The sequence below is a fragment of the Mesocricetus auratus genome, unplaced genomic scaffold (genome assembly GCF_017639785.1).
Source record: "Mesocricetus auratus isolate SY011 unplaced genomic scaffold, BCM_Maur_2.0 Super-Scaffold_100022, whole genome shotgun sequence".
NCBI classification, from domain to species: Eukaryota; Metazoa; Chordata; class Mammalia; order Rodentia; family Cricetidae; genus Mesocricetus; species Mesocricetus auratus.
This window is the reverse complement of record NW_024429203.1, coordinates 11,931,599-11,952,761: the sequence shown is the minus strand read 5'-3', so window position 1 is coordinate 11,952,761 and position 21,163 is coordinate 11,931,599. Positions and strand designations below refer to the sequence as shown.

The window sequence follows — 21,163 nt, the reverse complement described above, 5'->3', positions numbered from 1 at the left end:
TCCTTACTGGTTTTGAATGAAAAATAAACAAATAAACAGACCAACAAAACACACGAAATTTCCAGGACATTATCATTCCTTATACTTCTGTAAGAGCCCGTAAGAAGAGTCCTACAAGCATGTTGAGGGTGAAGCACCTCCAATGTACAGATGTGAAGGCTTGTCACAGGGTGGTTCCATGACTCGTTCAGTCACAGTGAGTCATGGAGTTGGAAAAGAGAACTCCACCTTAGACCTGACATCTGGGCTCACTTCCCTCACTCCGTCAGGATCTCACTGTGAAGGGACTCCGTGCTTCAGGAAGGGAAAGCAACAAGTGGGTTAAGCTGTAGTCAGCAGAGGCTTTACTGCAAAGCAAGTCGCCAGGTAAAGGCAGAGCTGCCCCAAAGTCAAATGGCAGCTACCTCATGGAAACCTGCCACTTGACTGAAATGTATCTCACTAAACATAACACATCTCACTGAAAAATGACATACCTTTGGAAACAATATAATCACTTTAGTGACTTCCTCTTGGTCTTACCTTGTAGGAATTATTCAATCCTACATCTGGAGCTTCTTGTACCTGCCCCAAGACTGGTGGTTGCTCTGCTGGCCTCTGGCAAGGAGGTGGGGGGAGGGGACGGTTAGTTTTGTGCACACGTTGAAGGGTGGCAGCTACAAAATCAGCAGTAGTCGGCTGTTCAGCCATGCCCCTGCTGGTATCTCTGGTGCTTGTTTCAACTCTTGCTGGAGTTGCCATCATATAAGCCATAGTGGCTGTGCTGGTATTCTCTTCAGGGGTCCCAGAAGAAGGGTGGGCTTTGTCCCTAGGCAAAGTAGAAGGCATGGGAGATTTGTCTGTAAGTTCTGAGGAATGATGGGGTTTATCCACACTGGTACCAAGGTAAGAGAGGGGCTGATCTTTACTGGAGAAATGAAGTGGAGACTGGTCCTGCTCCACAAAGGAGACAGTGGGCATGCTGCTCTTCCCAGCCTGGTCTTCGGGGAAACTTCCATGAGCATCAGACTTCTCTGAGTCTGTTAAGGGAGCTGAAGTGCTTCTAGCCTTTTCTGGGTCCCCAGGTAAATGGTTTCGATGTAGCGGATTCCCTATTAAGTCTACTTGGTGGAGTTGCTCCCCAGAGTCAGTTGTATTGGAATGGGCGGGATCTCCCATAGCTGCTGTCTCTAGGAGAGGCTGGTTACAATTTCCGAGTCCATTGATCTGCAGGTGGGACTGCTCTGCTGGTCGGTCCGTTTGGAAATAGGTTTGGTCTAGAGTAACACTAGAGTAGGAGCTAGGCAGTTTCTCTTCAGATGTAACCACTGCCATGTCTCCATAACTAGTACACCCAGCCTGGGAAGGCCCTGGTCTCTTCAGTGTCTGAGTTGAGGCTTGCTGTGCAGACTCAGCTAATGCTAGTGCCAACATTCGGGCGACATTTTTCGGAGGCGGTGGTGGTGGGATAAGAGAGACTGAACTGACAGGAACGGGATCTTGAGGGGGGTCATGGGTAACTGCTCCTAGTGGGAAATTGGGAAAAAAAATTAGAATGAAAAGGTAGCTTATGTTACCCTACACGGAAAGCCAAACACTCCCCATGTGATCACTAAAAGCCGGTGCCTTCCATATTTCAAAATGGCAATCCATGATCTTCTATCCCACATGCAAACGCTGTTGAATATATATGGTTCAAAAGGAAAACTAACATAGTGCTTAAAGGCAGCAAATGGGTGGAGGGGAAGCAGGTCCCCTACCTGACTTAGAAAAGGCCACTTAGAATACAAGCTTCAGTGCTTACAGACTGTGGTAAGTTTTTACATTGGTGTTGTAGGATGGCTGGTTAACTTGTAAGGCTATAATATGATATATATTAGAAGAGAAAATAGAATCAAGAGCTATAAAGTTGTGCAAAAATTATCCACAAATTCTAACTGTCCAAAGAGGTAAGGGGTACTTTGTGAAGGTCTGAAACAGGACCAGGGGCTGGCCCTTTGGGGAGTTCTGTTTAGGGCTTTGAACCCTCAGCACCATGCAGAAAACATTCTCTTTGATTCTAGCCTAGCTGTGGAGAAGGCTCTCTCTTAAAAGGCACAGATGGCACACAGGATGGAAGACCCTCTTAACTTAGAGAAGGAATGGAGGAGAACAAACGGTACCTGTCTGACTCTGTCCAGAAGGTACAGCCTTGCTCTGACTGCTCGAGACAGGCCGCTCCTCTTTCCCTGGCAATTCTACTTCTTCGGCTGCCCCCTGCTCCCGGGGCTGTACTCGAGGTTCACTTCCTTCCTGTGCCTCTCTCTCACTTGGTTTCATTTTTCCTATCTGGGTGGGGGATCTATTTATGACATCTCTGTCTTCCACACTTTTATCCCAAGATGGAGGTGATGCATTCTGAGCTATGGTATTGGAGACAGTACCAATGACTTCTGACACCCGAGGTGGAAGAGTCACTGAAATGGGCTCAGATATGTTCATGGAAGGAGATTTGCTTAGTTTCCGTCCGATCTTCGGAGAGAAAGCATAAACGACCTTTTCTGTAAATGAAGATGGCTTAGAAGACTTGTCCTCAGTTGGGCTCAAGTCCAGGGTGAAGAAGGGACTCAGTTTCTCCTGGACTGGCGACACAGGTTCAGAGCTGGCAGTGCTGCCTGGAGTCTGAGACTGGCTACCACCTGCTTCTGCATCCTTCTTACTGGTACTTGGTTGATCCCTGGCAAACCCTAACGAATCCAGAAAGGAAGCTCCACTCTCCAGACACTCTGACTCAGCTTTCGGAGGACTACATTGAAATGACATCGGATCAAAATCCAGACTGGCCACTCCAATGTCTGGTGGACTCAAGTCAACGTCCTCAGCAGAATGAGGGGACACAAGAGCTGGAATGTGGAGCAGCCCCACTTCCTCTTCACTCTCATTGTCATGGGGCAGATTGTCGTAAGAATTGCAGCGGTTCCCCAGCATTTCTCCATTGAAAGAGGCAGAGAGTGCATCGCTGCTAGATCTGGGTCTCCTAGGTCGGAACAACTTAGAATCACCTGGTAAAAATGCACAACAGTGTCAAAGCATGAATGTCACAGGACACATAACACCACAATTAGTCACATATCTAGTACAGTAGTAATCTTGCACAGGGTATGAAAAATGCAGCTTTTAATCTTCTTCCCACAAACTGTTTCTGAGTGTACTTAAGGTAAGAGAACTTCCAAATCAAACAATAATCAAAAAGATTACATACTGTAAAGAGCAAAGGATGCATTGTCTCATCCATAGCCTGGATAAGAAAAGGGCAAGGGACTCTTGGATTGTATTACTGATCCACTGACTTTTGGTGTGACACTGGGCAAGTTTTTTACTTTGTTTGTATCTTATTTTATCACTGGCTTTATATATGACTTATAAGTAGAAGACACCACTTAAAATAGCACTTTGGGTATAATACAGTTTAAACAAAGGTTGCTTATTGTGGGAAAATATCCTTACTGAGCCCAAATTTATTTTTACAGAAAAAAATGTTTCTTCCTAATAAAAAAAGTATTCACATGCATTCTGTAAAGTACTTCATTCACACATTTAAAATACTTCTACTTCTTTTATAACGAGACAGGCTTTCCACTTCTCAAGTAAATCCAAGCTGCACAGTTTGATTCCGAGTTTCAACTTAGGCTGTAACCTCACCTCCCTAAGTTCTGCCAGGACATGTGGGTCCCCTTTGGAGCCAGACCCATTTTAAGTTGTCAAGTCCAACTGCTAATGACCCTTGAGTAATGGAGACCACCCATCATTCATTAACAAATGAGGCTCAAAGCTGCTCCCATACCAAATCTAAAGGAATTAGTGACTCTTGCTTTTGGTAAATATAAATATTTGCTTTGAAACATCTCAGCCATTTGATATAAACAGCATTCATACCAAAATACGTCACCATATAAAAATATTCATGAGTTTTAACTGAACAATATTTAATAAATACCAATACTACTGGAAGTGATATTTCATAGTCTTCTTGCTAAGCACAAATTCACAACATTGCCATGTTCTTTTATGCAAGTCATCACAGAATATTTTAGTCTTACCATCAACTGCATGGAGAGAGGTGAGAGACTCCTCACTTTTAGCTGAGCGGAGGGTTCCTTCTGCCCTGCCACCTAAACAATCAAAACCAAATAGTGTAAAACTGGTGGTTATTAAGGATAATGCAGTAAAAGGGCTTGGTGTCTTTCCTAAGTTTGTATTTCCAAGTGGGATTAGCTATGCATTTTGACAGTCATATTGAGTTTACCATCCTATTATGTAAAGTGCTACATTATTCTGTTATCCATGTGAAAACAAAAGGTGAACTAAACCACGTCTTCCTTGTATGCTTCCTGATGACCAACTTGATAACCTTGAGTGATGTATTTAAAAATTTTTATTTTTACTCATGCGTATGGTCCATGTGAGTGTATGCGCATGTAGCCAGTGTGCTAGGAGGCCAGAAGAGGGTGATGGATCCCCTGGAGCTTGTTATAGGTGCTAGGAACTGAACCAGTCCTTTAGAAGAGCTTTTGACCCCTGAACCATTGCCCCTCTGATGACGTTTTTACAGTGGCCCAATCCTCAAGGATAGTGTCCTAGTAAAAATACAAGACAAGGCACCAAGAAGAAGGCCCTGTGAAGATGCAGGTAGAGGTTGGAGTGATGCTACCTAAAGGCAAGAGACGTCAGGAGCCACGGCAGGATGGATGAGGCAGGAAGGAATCTTCCTGGAGAACTTACAGGTGACCACAGTCAAGCTGACACCTGCAAGACTGAGTTTCCACATACTTTGTACTTCAGTCTCAATTCGTAATTATTTATAATGGCAGCCTCAGGAAACCCAGGTATTTCAATCTATGTATAGTCTGACCTGCTGGTGGCAAGCTCTCCAAACTTCAGGGGCTTTAAGCTCTTTGCAACCGTCCTAATCACCTCCTCCTGTTCTTCTCGCTTGATAACAGAATCTCTTGCAGTCCTTTAAAGTCTCTTTTCTCCAACCTCTTCCCACTCTGATCTCATCTCCTGAAATAGGATTCTTAGTCCCCTGAAGGATCAGGTGAATCGCACTTCCTTCAAACCCAAGTTAAACGTCCTCTTCTGGGGGGCTGGCTCGCTGGCTCAGTGGTTAAGAGCACTGATGCTCTTCCGCAGACCTGGGTTTGATTCCTAGCACCCACACAGTGCACAGCTCACAGCCATCTGTAACTTCAGTTCCAGGGAATCCAGTGCCCTCTTCTGGCCTCCATGAGCAACAGGCACATGGAGTGCACACACACAAATGCATGCAAGACATTCGAACACATAACACAATATTAATTGTTTTTTAGAGTTAAGCATTCTTGACTATCAGCCCATCCCCGCAAGAACTAACAATGTCTGTCAAAGATGCCAAACAGAATTCTACTTCAGCTGTGCCTGTATACTCAAAGACATTTGTTTATAGAATCCTTCATAATTGGACTCTTAATGCAGGGCACTTGCCTTAATTTTCTTTCTGCATAGCTTGCTATAAAAATACCTAACACATATATATAATACATGTTTGCAAACTGAACGATGTAAATGAACTGAACATTCCTTCTAACAGTACCAAAGGAGAAAAATGCTACTTTTCTTTCTAGATTAAGAAGGTGTTCTTATTAGAGCAATAGTTTTTTTTTGAAACTCAGGATTTTATTTCTATTTTTAAATAATTAGAATTCTTACATATTTTGGAAGCTTAAATTACAAGAAATTGTAAGAAACAAAAAATCCCCAAATCATCAGTATTTTCGTCACCAGAAATGAATCACTTAATATTTTGACATTACTTTCAGAAAAATTTTCTATTGTTTTTGTAAAAATGAAATATACTTATTACAAAATCTTCAAATAAAATGGAAATAAGCAACAAAGAAAGGCTAAAAACCTGTCTAGAGTAGAGGGATGGCTCAGTTGGTAATGATCTTGCTTTGCAAGCAAGATGGCCCAAATTTAGTCCCCAGAACTCACATAGAACTACTGAGCATTGCAGTAGGTAGTTTTAATCCCAGCACTGGGAAGGTGAAGACAGGACGCTCCCTGGGCTCCCTGACTGCCTAGTGCAGCTGCTTGGTGAGCTCCAGGCCAGTGAAATACCCTGTGCATGAGGGAGTGGACTGTATTTCTGAGAACGATTAGAGCAATAGTTTGTAAAAAAACTATTTTTAAGAATATTTCATTCAACAATAATAGATCTAGCTGATGGAACACAATGCTCCTATCAGCAAGTTACCTAGGAGACAGAGAATGTTATTGGTTATTATACATTTGAAAAGTATGGTGAAGCAATTTTGTAAATTTTAAATCTGTAAAATTAACTATCAAAACAAGTATATAACATAGCAGTATTTGCTTATTATCAGTAGTATATAAGCTATGTTACAATAAAGAAGCAATGTCACAAATGCACTGTTAATTTGTGTGTGTGTGTGTAAAATCTATCTTTAAGAAATTGTGTTCTTCTGTACATAATGTGCCACACCAGTATGCACGCTTTACAGTAAGCTGTGTCCTAACAGCATGGGGAAGGAAGACCCAGGGAAGACAGCCACAAGGACAGACAGCAGTTGGTGCCAAGAGCCACCAGGCAGTCTGCTGCAGCAGAATAAGGTGGCAGCGTGCTCACCTTTCAAAGCCATGGCTTTCATCTCCGAGGGCTCACTCTCATTACGCTGCAACTTGCGTTTGGAGACAGAAGATGACTTCCCCAAATTGAAAAAGGAACGCCAGCTGCCTACAGGAGACTTTTTCATCTTATTCTGAGGCCTCTTTCTACAAAACAGAAAAAGAGTTCATCAGTATTAAGATAGCTGAGGCTCTATTTTCCTACAGAACAAGAAACGAACAAATTGTAGAAAGAGTGAAGCAGCCTGGAGAGGCATAACTGAAGAGAAGGCAAGCCTTCTCCCTTCCATGTCATGCTCTGTACAGTGCAGTTCTGCATGACTCGGAAGCTAAGCATGTGGATAGTAACATGAGCAACAGCTTCACAAAGGCCATTTGTGCCTTACAACCCGGAAAAAAGTGAAAATAAGACAATGCTATTAAGCTTCCACAGATAAAACAGAATAGGAAAACCGAGGTGAGTAGAGAGACCCAGGACAGAGGGAAGAGGTTTAAGAATCCGGCATGTGCTGAATGTCAGGCAGTGTGCCAACTATCTGTGTACAGCTAGAAAGTCCTTCGAAATCAGACCACCACACAAGAGGCTGATTAAATGAAGACCTACTGTAAAACTCTGTGAGGAAATGAGGATTCCATGAAACCCAAACATGTCTACATCCTAATGTCTACTTTGTGAATCACTACTCAGTAAAGACATTTTTGAGCAAATCAGGACTAAAATATGAAGGCAAGGTATTCAGGATACTTCAGGAATGACAAAGTAACACTACATACCAACTTCTTGTTTTTTAGTCACAGAAAGGAAAGGAAGGTGGAGGAATACACAACAACGAAAAAGAACAAACTCTGAGGTTTCATTAGTGTTACATCATCAAGGGAACAAGATCCCTACATTGGTGAGCACAGGCCAGAGGGGAAGCAGACACATAAAAAATAGCCTGCACATGCATTTATCTTCCTACACACCTAGTAGGGAGTCACACTATTAATCGCATTTCCTCAGGGAACAAGCAGTGAGGGCATCAGCTCAGATGGGTACAACTAAAAACTGGAAACAAAAACAAAAGCCACAAACAAGTCTGTAACTTCGTGTTGGGTTGAGTTCATAGCTTCTCTGGGCAACACAACAACGTCTGCATTCATGGGAACTGCACAGGAGGCTCGGCCCCTGCTCCTGACCAGGCGGGTGTGAGCTGGGCAGGAGAGTCGTTATGTCTCGGTTACCAGGGACTCTGATGCTAACCAGGAGTCTGTCGGAGCTGGGAAGGAGTCAGCGGCACAGAAGCTACGGCCCACTCACTGCTTTCTTAGTAAGTTGTTTCAGCACAACATTTCTCAGACAGAAAAGCCAATGCCACACAGTGAACATGAATAACTTCATTAGCTATTTCCCTTATGAAGGATTTGGTATCATTTATATTCATGTAAATGTTTTTCTACAACTGCCCCAGATTTTAATTTAATAATAAAACAGAAAATTTAAAGCAAACTATTACCTATAGCTATGAAACCACACTTTAAAAATAGACTTAGTGTATTTTACCTTTCAAGTGGGAACTCAATTATGGTATGAAACTTCCCTTGAAGTGCAGCAGGCCCTTCTCCTACTTCGATGTACTTATTTTCAGTCACAATGGGAGAATTGACCTGAGCCTGTGTTCTTGCCTGGGCTTCCTCCAATGTCAGCAGCTTGGTAGATGGAGAAGAGACCAGAAGAGACTTGGGCCTTGACAGTGAGGCTTCAAATGGAAAAGGAACAAACAATGTCAGTGTTGTATGTGCACATCAGTCTGTCCACCTTCACTCTCTACTAATGACAGTGTTTCCACTTTCCTTCAAGGTTTTTCCATGAATAATATCAGTGCTTTATATTTAACAAGAAACAGAAGGTGACAGTCCAAAGAACAGCGGATTTCTATAATAATCTATTCTCCTTTCTTAAAAGGTACCAACGTTTTTAGTTTCAGAAGGACTTTTTTCTTTTTCTAATAAATTTCATACCTTTATATATACTAAACTGGGGTGAAATTTTTTTAATATCTAAAATCATTTTTAAAATTTTATTTTTATTTTATATGATTTGGTGTTTTGCCTTCTGTTTGGGGATGTTGTATTCCTTGGAACTGGAGTCACAGACAGTTATGAGCTGCCTTAACCTCTGAACCATCTCTCCGGCTCCTGTTTGAAATCCTTTTAATTATTTTTTTGTGTATGGGTGTTTTGCCTGTATTTGACTGTGTATCCCTTGGCATGCAGTACCCATGAAAGCCTCAAGGGGGTGGTGGATCCCCTTGAACTGGAGTTGGTAGACAGTTGTGAAAACAGAACTTAGGTTTTCTGTTTTCTGGAAGAGAAGCCAGTTCACTTAACTGCTGAACCATCTCCCTAGCCCTGAGGCAAGATAGTGTTGATGTGTAATGAACTTATAACAGTCCAGTATATAGGATCCACTATACACACACATTGAGGGATTGCCCGTTTGTTGAGTCTGCAATAGACTTAAATTAGCCATCATCTACCACTGCCACACTGTATTAAATGAAATGATAATTGCAAAGTTCTCCATTTCTTTAAGAATTTGTTCCTGGTAATGAGGAAAAGCCATCTGAGCCATACCTGCCCCTTCCTGCATGACAGCGCTGATTTTCCCACTGAAGAGCACGTCGACATGATTGAGAATGAACTCAACAACCACAGACTGAATTCTCACTTCCATGAAAGCTGCTGTCCCACTGAAGCAGGCCGACTCTATCTGCTTCGATCTGTTGGGTCAGTAACAGTCCCATCAGAGCTGAGAAGGGAGGTCTCCTAATGCACAATTCTTCAGCACAGAAGTTACAGTTACAGAGATGGTTATAGTCCCTTAGCTAATGCCAATAGGCTGCTTTAAGGAGATGTTTATAAAATAAGGGTTTGCTTTACTTGCTATTTTTTTCGAGGAACAATGACCCAAGGCTTAATTCAAGAAAATGTATTCTCTAAAGTTCATAGTCAAATATAAATTACCTCAGAAGATTTGGTGCCCAGACAATGGCAAGGTTTTTTGCATGCATATTTGTGATGGAGCAATAGTCTGCTAGAAGAGATAGGTGCCTCATCAGGAACTCCAGTGTTCTGGAAAATGAATACAACATGCTAACTGAAACAGACACTGTATGGCAGTGTGGAAATCACTGGCTTGTAAATTTCTAACAGCAGAATAGAAAACAATACTTTTTGGTTACTCATGAAATATCATTCAAAATGAAATATCCACAAAACTAAATCTCCACACACAGTAATATTTTGAAGCTATGCTATTCTATTTTCAGCAGAGAACTAAAAGGATAGGGTCCAAACATCTAAAAGCATCAAAACGAGATAATATAAACCTAAAGACGGCATGTAGCAGCACGAATAGTGTCTGGGCAGCTGATGTGCTTTTATAGTACCCACTCAGCTGTAATGTGCTTATTCATCTTATTTATTTAAACAATTCTATGCATACTGAGATTAAATAACTTAACAGAATAGTGTACATACTATGTACACACATTCCCTATCAACCATCTACAGTATCCCTGGACTCCTAACTATACAGAGATTAAAACCAATAAAAGACAATGGCCAAGAGACAGAACCATAGTTTCTATTATTAGAAACAGTAATTTATGTATGTGTCACAAAGATCCAGTTGTGTCCCACATGCACTTCTCTGGTTGCTATATCTATCTGCCAAGTCATGACTTACCTGTAGTGTGGTGGGGGTAGCTGCTGGATGACGTCATGGATTTTTATCAACCGTTCTTCATCTGTTGCTGCTGAAACGGCATCCTATAACAGACATAACCCAACAAACCAGTTAGCTTTGTTAGTACAAATGAGAGGTCCTAGCTTGCAATCTCACTCTGAGACTGATCCAAAGGGCAACGTAAAAACACAGCATCAAGAAGGCACGTTGTTTCCGCGCTGTGGTGCTCAGTTGCCATGTTAAAAGCGTGATGGTATGGAGAGCCACTTGTGTTAAGTTAGTGGCTCAAAGCCAGAAATGCAAGAACAACAATTTGAAATCTTCAAAGACCCAGTTCACTTGACTACTACTATTTGTTTAAGGAGATTTTTTTGTTTGTTTTCATTTTTAGCACAAAATTAATTCTCACATGAGATTAAACCCAAACAGATTTTGAATAAAAACACAGCAAAACTACCGGAAGACCTTGAGATGATGTATCCCATCTAGTACTCACAGAGAATTTCTCATACAGTTGGTAGGTGAGCAAAGGGTTTGGGAGTTCTCGGAAGTACAGCTTACAGAGGGAGCCCACAGAATGGATGTCTTGAACATAAGGTTCTTTCGTCAGGTCGGGGACGTGCTCAGAATCAAATTCATGACTAGCCCAGACAGGAGACAAGACAGGATTACTTTAATGAAAAGGAAGAAAATACACGACACAGAAAAGAATGCAAGTTCCAAAATGTTCACCTCTATTTCAGAGTTGCTGTTTCTTTCAGATTACTATGTGTAACAAACCAGTGTCTGGACTTCAACAGTAGCAAGAGATTATCTTTAGTCAGATATTCATGCATAAAGTAAGGACACAACTTTTAATAATAAAATAGAAATAACACCCAAAGCATTACCTTTACTTCAGTGACATGCTACTCTCTTCAAATCATTATCTTTCATATATTACATTAGGATTTTGACACACACGCTAAGGCACATGCATGCTGGTCAGAAGACAATGTGGGTGTGAATTCTCTCCTTTCACCATGTGGGTTCCAGCTTGGAACTCAGGTCACAGAGCTTGGCGGCAAGTACCTTTACCTGCTGAGTCATCTCATTGGCCTTCTTCCAACATTTTAAAGAGATAAAATACTACTGAAGTACTGAGGAGGTTAGCATGCATGGTTCTGGAATACTACAGGTAATGAAATGTCATTTACATGGAGAATAACATGGATATCCTTTCCTTGTTTATCTCAACCATGTTACTGGTAACTATGGTTATCAAAGTTATTGTTTTTGAAATAACTTTAATATGCTGAATTAAATAAGAATAAAAAAAGTCACGAAGTTTTACCGAAGTCTCTGGATATTGGAGGCAACGCCAGAAAGCCGATATATGCCATCCACAATGCCATACCTCTCGATGAATGCTGTGCAGCTTTGGAGAACCTGGGGCACTAAAGAGAGTTTTAAAGACAGATTACTGTTGATATTCAGTGTAACCAAGGTGATCCCAAACATCTGAGTCTTTATAGGCAAAATAAAATTCATAAATCAAAGAGCAAATTAATTAGTCTGTTATAAGAGAGAGGATCTGTTTATTAACTCTCATATCTAAACCTGGCAACACCAAGTCAGGCTCTGTTTATACATAGTTTAGACAGTCTTCAACCAGACTCATTTAGATTAAGATTTTAACCCTGTACACAATTACAGACTAAAATAAACAGATATCAATTCACTAAAACACCATCTATAGCAAATGATTTTACAGAGTTAAGCACTTGTCCCAACAATGTAATTACTTAACAAGTGCTGCAACACTCCTAAACAAGCTTCTTTTACCTCTCAGTCAATGCAAAGGGCATATGGGCTAGAACAAAAGTTTGAAACTATGTGATAAACTTCTATAACCACTTACATTTTTACAGTCTGAGAATTAGCATCCCTTATTTTATAATGCAAATGAACCAGCACACAGACTTCTTAATTGGTAACTTGATAGTGTCAGTTAAAAAGCTCTAACAAGCAAGGTGGGGGAATGAGACATGGGAGGGCTCAGTCTGTAAGGAAACATTACACTAAGGGAAAAACACACAGTGGTAAATGAAGCAGATTGGATGTGCTAGTGAGACAAGTTGAACTACTGAATTTCACTTCCTGTACATTACTGTCAGTTGTTTTTAATGTAATGGTACCTTGATTTCCAGGCATCTAATAGAGTCATGCAATCCATCATTTAAATTCTATCAGCTATCATATTTTACATTTAAAGTCTGAAAGCCCTTGTGATTAAAAGTCTAAAAAGCAGAGAGGCAAATAGCACTGAGCACTTTGTATAACAAGGACTAGTCCTTACAGTGTAGACACTTCAAAACTATCTCTCTCTTTATTCCCTCCCTCCGTGTGTTCTCCCACGTGTGCACACACAAACACACCATGAGACATATATGGAAGTTAGAGGACAACTCGAGGGAACTGCTTCTCTTTCCATTCATGTGGATCCCAGGGATCAAACTCACGTAATCAGGCTTTATGGCAGGTGCCTTTACCTGATAAGCCATCTCACCAACCCTACAATGCACACTTGTTTAATTCGCAAAGAAACTGTATGGGCAAAGTACTATTATTACCCCATTTTATAGTGAAGAACTACTTCTTCAAACATCAGGTTCTCACAGAGGCATGGAGGAACTGTGTTAGAAATTAAATTCTAATGCAAGCAGTGTAAGCACAGAGTCAACATTTTAAATTACTGCACTATACTGCCAGGTTCATTAGGCCCTTTATAATTTATACTCACTACCTTATTTCCCGTGTTTTACAATTCTAGAGCAACTGAAACCTCGCCCTTTAATACAATAGCCATTTTTACAACTCCTCTCCCTAACCAGTCTCACCATATGGAGGACTCCATGCTGTGTTTCTAGCAGGTTCAGTGGTCACTCTTCAGCCTCCCTGAATACCCACAAGTCAAGGCAGCTGCAGCACTCTGCATATATGGCCACAGTACAGCATTATTTACAAGTGCCTCTTGATTGTACACCATTCCCCCTTCATAACTGTAAAGTCTCCACAGTGAAAAACCAAAACAAGCTTCCTCCATCTTTGGGCACAAAATCACCAAGTGATTAACTTGCTCGTGCTCTGAGAGCCAGTTCCTTAATACAGAGCTATATTCATTTTCAGCTGTGTACTTCTGCATCTAAAACATTCATGAACTTAATTAGTAACACAACAACAACAACAAAAGATGCTTATGTAGGGGAGAAGAAAAACAGAACTGTTGAAGATTTTTGTGGGTTTCTTATTAATAAACAATCTGGTGTGCTAAATATGAAGTCATCTTTTAAGAGCTTAGGTTCTTTCTTTTTCTCATATTGTTTTATCAATAACCTGTGTCCTTCAGTCAGTTTCTATTTTGTAAACTGGAAGTGTAGTAAAATTTAGGGCTACAAATTTGTCACCTATTCCAAAAGCAGATATATTTACAGATTACTGAACAGTTTATAAAGGAAAACAGAGCACACGTGCACGTGTGTGTGTGTGTGTGTGTGTGTGTGTGTGTGTTACTGCACATGCCAGACTAGCTCATCCAAATTTCTGGGGACTCTCCTGTCACCATCTCACATCACTCTGTGGCAGCATGTGGGTTCCTAATGCTCATAATACTCATCTGGCTTCTATGGGATCCTGGCTCCTCACACCTGTGCTTTTACTCACTGAGCCAGGATCCCCCAGCTCCTTGTTCTTTGTTAAAGAAGTTTTTCATAGGGCTGAGGACATGGCTCAGTGGTTAAAGTGCTTAGTACACAAGCATAAGGATTTGCGCTTCAATCCTAACAACTGCATATAATTTGAGTGCAGTGGTCCACATCTGTGATCCTTACACTAGGGAGGAGGAGATGGAGACTCTGGAACTTTATAACTTGTCAGTCTAGTCTAATCAGTGAGGCCCAGGGAGAGACTGTTTCAAAAAACTAGGTATAGACAAATGAGAAATACATCCAAGACTGACCCGTAGCCTCAGCATTCACATGTATGCACCAGCTCATACATGCATGCGTATGTGCGCACCCACACACACCCATACCCCCCCACCTTCTTATTGAGCATGCTAGGTCACCCATGTATACATGGCTTGGCCTTGAAAGAAATCCTTTCAGGGGAGGATTTTCTTTCTTTATTGGGCTCTCTCCAGCCACACATTATTTAATTTTCATAGAAATGAGCTACTAAAAAGCATGGGTAACTTTCACTAGACACTTACACCACATGATAGCAAGTTAATGTATGTTCATATTCTCCCAAACAAGTAGGAAACCTTTATTAGTCTCCCTCCCTCAAACAAACTAGCCAGCTCCACATAAAAACCTAGTTGAAATTAACTATAGAAACCTTCAAAGTGATCCCTCTAAAATAAGATAACTTCAAGAATTAGTCACAAATATTCGACATACAATTTTCTGGTTTACTTAACAGTTTTTAGCATGATCTTACAAGAGAATAAGGAAATATCTAAATTAGAATTCAGGAAGTTTAGAATTACTGCTAAATCAAGCAGCATGAAAACTACAATAAAAACCGATCTGTGGTTTTACTCAAGGTTTTGGTTTCATGTCTATTATCTTTATTCACTCTCACACTGACCAATCAGTATTTATGAAGTCTACTTTATCTGTGGGCACCATGCAGGCATTGTAGACGATGATGAAAAGCACAACTGATCTCCAGGGAGATGGCTTCTGGACACCGTCACAACAGTGCAGGGCACTTAGAACAAGCACCGTGACTCCGAGTTGCAAAAATATATGGACTCGAAGAACTAAATTCAGGAGTGAGTTCATCTGGGTTTTTGCTTTTGTTTTTTTTTACTATGCTCTAGTCATAAAATCCTCATATACGTACAATGGTTTAAAAATAAGGGCCTTTGCTAAAGGAGACAAGTAATTTCAAACGCAGTAATGTATGAAGTTTCCTCCCTTTAGATTTTAAAACACTTTCCATGTATTTTGTTTTTCTTTTCTTCTTTTTCACAGGGTTTCATGTAGCCAGGGCTTGCCTAGAATTCACTTGGTAGGCAAGGATGACTTTGAACTTCTGTCTTGAATTTGTCCCCCAAGGGCTGGGACTACAGGTATGCACCACTGTGATGATTTACAATGCACTAGGGATGAAGCCTGCCTAAGACTCTGTGCCAACTGCGCAAGCACTCCAGCAACCAGGCTCCAGCCCCAATACTCTTGTTTTACACCAAACATAATTTCTACAAAGTTCTCACTACTCTGAGTAGCAATTTCCTTTCAAACTTTTAAGAGAATCCATTTTAAATATGTACGTGAAGTAAAAGAAGCCTTCATGGAAAAGAAAACAAGAACAACAAAGCAAACAAACAAAAAGAAAACACCCAAACCTTAGATACATGAAAATTCCATTCTACCAGACAAGATTTTATAACCAGAGAATTTATAAATACTATAGTAAAACCTCCTATTTGTCAAAATGCTATGTTGGCAGCTGTCTTCCACTAATTAGGGAGGGAGGGAGGGAGGGAGGGAGGGAGGGAGGGAGGGAGGGAGGGAGGGAGGGAGGGAGGGAGGGAGGGAGGGGAAGCCCAAACTTCTAGGGCTCCAATGAAAGCAGCTGAATTGGTGCAGGAAGCTCAGCATGCTGCAGCAGCCTGGTGAAGGCTGACTCTTACTGATGACCCGAGCCAAGCAAGGATGTACAATGTTAAGAGACACAAACACAAGAAAATAAGGATGTTCTAGCAAATGATAAAACTCAGTAAAACATCTGCAATCTTTAGTGAACTCAGTTTATAAAACCATGAGAGTTTAAGCTCTGTAAAATTATCCCGAGAGAACCCTGGCACTAGAAACAACAAAATACTACACAGAAAACTGGCTTGTCAAGCTCCTAAATGATTTCTTACAACACAGTGTAAGAGGAACGAACAGGTCTGGTTTATGATTCACTCCGACAGGGCGGTGCTGAACAGTAGAAAGTGTAACAGGATTATCTCTGTTAAGTCTCATCACTCACTAGGAATACAATTCAGAGAATGAGTCACTTAGCAAAATGTTACTCTGGCATGAGCTTCTCAGAAAAAAAGTGCCACAAATGTTCATGTTTAGGGTAAAACCCTAAAGTCATGCTTTGTTTAATGACAGGGACATGTGCTCAGATACACACCCTTAGATTTCTGTGTGTCTGCATCAGCGTGTGTACTCACACACCGAATGATGTGGTTACTTTACGTTCAGGTTGTATAATCTTACCACTGCTCCAAGGGCACAGAGCTGGGCAGCACATTACTGTTCTGAACACTGTGTAAGTATTTGTATCTGGAAACATATCTAAACATATCAACTGTAGAGAAAAGTACACTATAAAATAAAAAATATAGCTCACCTGCTGAGTGCACTTATTATAAATGGGGCTTTCAAGACAGGAATAGGTGTTGGGTGAGTCCGTGCCTGGGTCCAGGGCAGTGCTAGGCACCTCTGACTAGAAAACTATTGCACATGCTGCACTGAACTCATAAAAATATCTTTCATAAATTAATCTTAGCTACTATAACCTTTTTTTATTCTCACTCTGTAATCATAACTAAAACCACAATGTACTACAGTTTTCTTCCTTAATCTCCAAACTTTTTTCCTAATTATTTTACTAGAAACAAAGACATAAGCATGTTAGCCCAGTTTAACTCAGGGTCAGGATCTGCAGCAGCACACTCTCCACTTCCCCACTTGTCCTATTGGAAGCCAACAATGCTCTCTGGGATCACTCCAAGGCCCTGCCACAGCTGCTCCTGGAGAGCTGTCCATCTCCAGGTGTCCACAGTGGGCGGGTGGCTTGGCTTACTTCTCTTCTACCATAGGTAGAAGGACCACAGTCCTTCCTTACAGACAGCCTTTGTCACTGGTGTAACTTGAGCTTGCTGGGGTCTATGAAAGCTGCTGCAATAGCCTCTTCATGAATTTGGGGGGCTCTTTCCCCCCCCAGCCTCCTTTACTCTTGCTGCTGCTGCAGCTGTGCACTTCTGATCCAGTTCTGGTTACTCCACATTCATTCATTCCTCAAGAACATCCCCTGTACTGAGTGTTGCCCTCACCCACACCTAGGGTTAAGGCGTTTGCCAGCTCTACTTCAGCCATGCTGGTTTTCACAATCTTCCCACCCTTGGCAAATCTTCTGAAGCAGAAGGACTCCTCTTACTCATCTTCTAGATGCCATTTATAACATGCTTTGGCGATGCCCAAACAAGGTTTTGGTAGTCAAGAGTATTTCGATTTGAGCAGAACTCCATGAGTCTGAGACAAGTCAGCAATCAGTCATCTCCCCAGCCCCAGACTGTCGATTTTTGTTAGTCTTGTTGTCCCCGATAATACAGAGAATTCTCGTTTATTTTTTCATAACTTCTCTCTCACCTCTCCTGCTACACTTTACTTTGTTCATATTCTCCCCACATTCCTTCTGTCACCAAATTCCTTCTTCTCAACCATTCCCTTACTACTTTTGTGTGTGTGTGTGTGCGCGCGCATGCCTACATAACCATGGATGTGGTACTTTATTTGAGCAATGATAATTTATCAGTGTATATACCACTATGTAGTATGACACTCCCTCTCCAGCAACTGCCTATAGCTCCTCAGGGAGGGATGTGGCCTTATGAGATCCTTGTCCATTGACACAGAATGCTAATGACATCTTGCACAGACAGTCACTGGTGTTGAGAGTCTATGGTGCAACAGCCATGACACACAAAGGAGACTGTGTCACAGTCCTCCTGATTCTCCAGCTCCTGCGTTTTCTGCCTCCTAGTCAGTGACAGGTTATGCAGACCTGTCCCAAACTGAGCATCCAATAGTCACTTATTTGCAGCACTTTGATCAGTTTTGAGTCTCTAATAAAGCAGAACTCTTAACAGCAACCAAAATGATCAGAGCTATGCTGGACTGGGTGTGCCTGACAGGAGGGACCAACCATCACTGACTGGGCTTCTACATGCATAGTTCTTTAATCACCTTTAACACTGGGTCCAGGGTAAGAAATGTGGCCTTTTCCTGACAACCTTCATGGTGGTTTTTGTACACTTAGGAGCCACAATAAAAAACACAAAATGAGATTAAATCAAGTACAGGAGAAAATAGTCCAGTCAAGACACAGTAAATGAAAGATGTGTGTGAGGCTATTGTTCCACAGTAACTTTTAAATAGAAGTAATGTATTCTAACAAGTGTAATTCATAATGCGTAACACTGTCACAATGAAACATTTTCTATAATGAAAATGTGCTTATTTTAAATAGCATAGCTATAACATAAAATAGTAATATTTTCATTATCATTATCAGGAATTATATACATAGTCAGGTCTGCTAGGTCACACCTATAATCCCAGGACTCAGGAGCAAAAGTAGGGGGATCTTTATGGCCACCATGGACTATATAGGTAGTAGCATATGCATATGACTACATATGCAACCTGTCTTGAAAAACAAAAAAGTTAGGTATGTCATTATAATTTTATAGTTTATGCTTTTATACAATGGCCAGTGCCAATGTTGACATAAATACACAGTACTGTGCAGGCCTAGACTTTTTGTTGGGAGGCAGTGATGCTTGAGATAAAGCTTAGGCCCTGGGGTCTCCAGTCGACACTAAATTTTTGGAAGCCTACAGTCTCACTAGGGATTTTTCTGCTAGATTACAATCTTACAGGACTACTGTCATATATACATTCTATCACTACTCCATACAGCATTATGTGGCATATGACTATAGTTTATAGTTGTCATTTATTTATAAAGTCTAAATAAAAGCAAATGTAAGGAAAAACAACTGTATATAATACATAGCTAAATCTTTTTATTTTATATATATTCTCATCTCCTCTCACAGTTACATATAAAAAGTTGAATATTTTTCTTCATGACTATTCTAGTTAGTATACATATAATTCTTTTAGACTTTAAAATAGTCTATGTGCATATAAAATATATATCCATGTTATAACAATCTAAAGTCTCAAATCTTTAAAAAAATTCCATACACTTATTAAATGAAGTACAATTAACCTAGATACTAAAAAACACATTTCTGTTTTAATTAAAATTTCAGCCAACAAAACTTCAAATTCCTTTCCTACCCTCCAACCATTTATCCAACTACTAAATAATTCACTCAGAATCAAAGGAGAAAGGAAAATAAATTTTAGGTATAAAATCTACGAGGCTGGCTTTAGCATTTTACAGTCTCAAAAACAATGCCTGCAATTGGAAATAAATGTTTGAGGGCATGAACAGGAAGCTGGCTGAAGAAGTTATCTGGACAGATGCAACATAGCCCACAAGGTAACAACACCCTTCGAATGCAGCCAGCTCTTCATCTGAATAGAACACTCTGGCAAAGCACTTCCTAAGACTCTCAGCTCCACCCAGAACAGAGGTGAGCTATGGAAGCTCAGAGCCAGCTGAATGAGCCACAGCACATACCAGTCACCACATCTGCCCCGTTGACTGCTGACAGAAAACCAATACAAATACACCAGGAACTAACACTGTAAGCTCATAAAGTTTAATATTACCTTCAAATCCAGAATTCAGAAGGTGCTCCCCGAGGTCACAACCAAATACTCGCTCTCTCAAGATTCCCCGCTGCTTCAGCTTCTGTTTTGTTGGGCGAGACTTCATGAATGTTCGTAAGAAAGTAATAAGCTTGCCGTGCTTTTTAGACACTAAAAAAACAAAAACAAAAACAAAATGAGTATATTAGTTGTAGCAAGGGATTGCATTTCGGTTAGGACAAAAAGAAACCAACTTGATCATCTACCAGCAAGACAACCTGTTATAAATGTACATTTTAACTTGTATGCAGCTGTCTGACTGTTGATGCACTTTGTTCTCCCTGGCCCGAGATCCTATTTCATGGGGTTGTGAGCAATTACATGTGCTGTACTCTGTGATGTTTATATAAAGCCCACCTGGCAAAGCAGTCATCATCTCAGAGCACGCAAGAAGGAACAGAGTTTGGATCCAGTGTCTTGCTTTGGGTATTTTCATAGTAAGAAAGGTCTGAAGGAGTATAAAGGTAGCTCCCATGCAGTCTATCTTGAAAAGTTCTTTTCTTTTTCAGTATTGGAGAGTGAGCATAGGCCTTTTCCATGCTAAGTGTTCTGTCACTAAGCTATCCTCGGCCTTTATACTTTTTACACACTGAGATGGCAAGTTGTGTAGACAACAACTTTGAACTTGCTCTGTAGCCCAGGCAGGCCTTGAACTTAAGATATTCTTGCCTTAATTTCCCAACTAGTTGAGATAGGCCTGCACTAACAGGCTTGGCTAAAATATTTTTCTTAATGGTGAGAAATTTCCACAGCATTTGTAATTCATGGAATGCAACTGGAGAAAGAAACTGTCTTCATTTTACCCTATGATGGCATAAAACATGTTGGTCAACCTAATGGCAATAAAAATACCACATTATCTAAATACATCAACTTAACTTCTTTGAAGATCAAGGCAATAATTAAGGAAGTTAGTATTTGGAGAAAATATTTCTACTGATTAATACATGAGAAAGACAACCATGAAAGCACTGAAAACAAACAAATCTCTTCAAAAGTGAGGCTTGCTAAGAGATGCAGCCTGCAGGGAGAGCTACTCTACAAGACAACACACGGCAAACAAACACCATAAGCTCAGAGATCAGGGGCTGGACTAAAGACTCCTTCCCAAGGCCTTAATCCCCTACTCTGTATACACGATTACTAGAGTCTGATTCTTTGTACTATAGATTCTTCA

General features: G+C 40.8%; 1 protein-coding gene across 1 annotated transcript in view; it reads right to left on the bottom strand.

The window, feature by feature from the left end:
* Positions 1–21,163, bottom strand: part of Arhgap32 (Rho GTPase activating protein 32) — a 216,330-nt gene that overhangs the window by 6,620 nt on the left and 188,547 nt on the right. Inside the window, 11 exon segments of the mRNA XM_040730215.1 lie at positions 523–1,505; positions 2,142–3,020; positions 4,059–4,130; positions 6,647–6,792; positions 8,189–8,384; positions 9,262–9,407; positions 9,652–9,759; positions 10,376–10,458; positions 10,872–11,016; positions 11,709–11,811; positions 19,948–20,097. Coding sequence (XP_040586149.1) covers positions 523–1,505; positions 2,142–3,020; positions 4,059–4,130; positions 6,647–6,792; positions 8,189–8,384; positions 9,262–9,407; positions 9,652–9,759; positions 10,376–10,458; positions 10,872–11,016; positions 11,709–11,811; positions 19,948–20,097 — 3,011 coding nt within the window.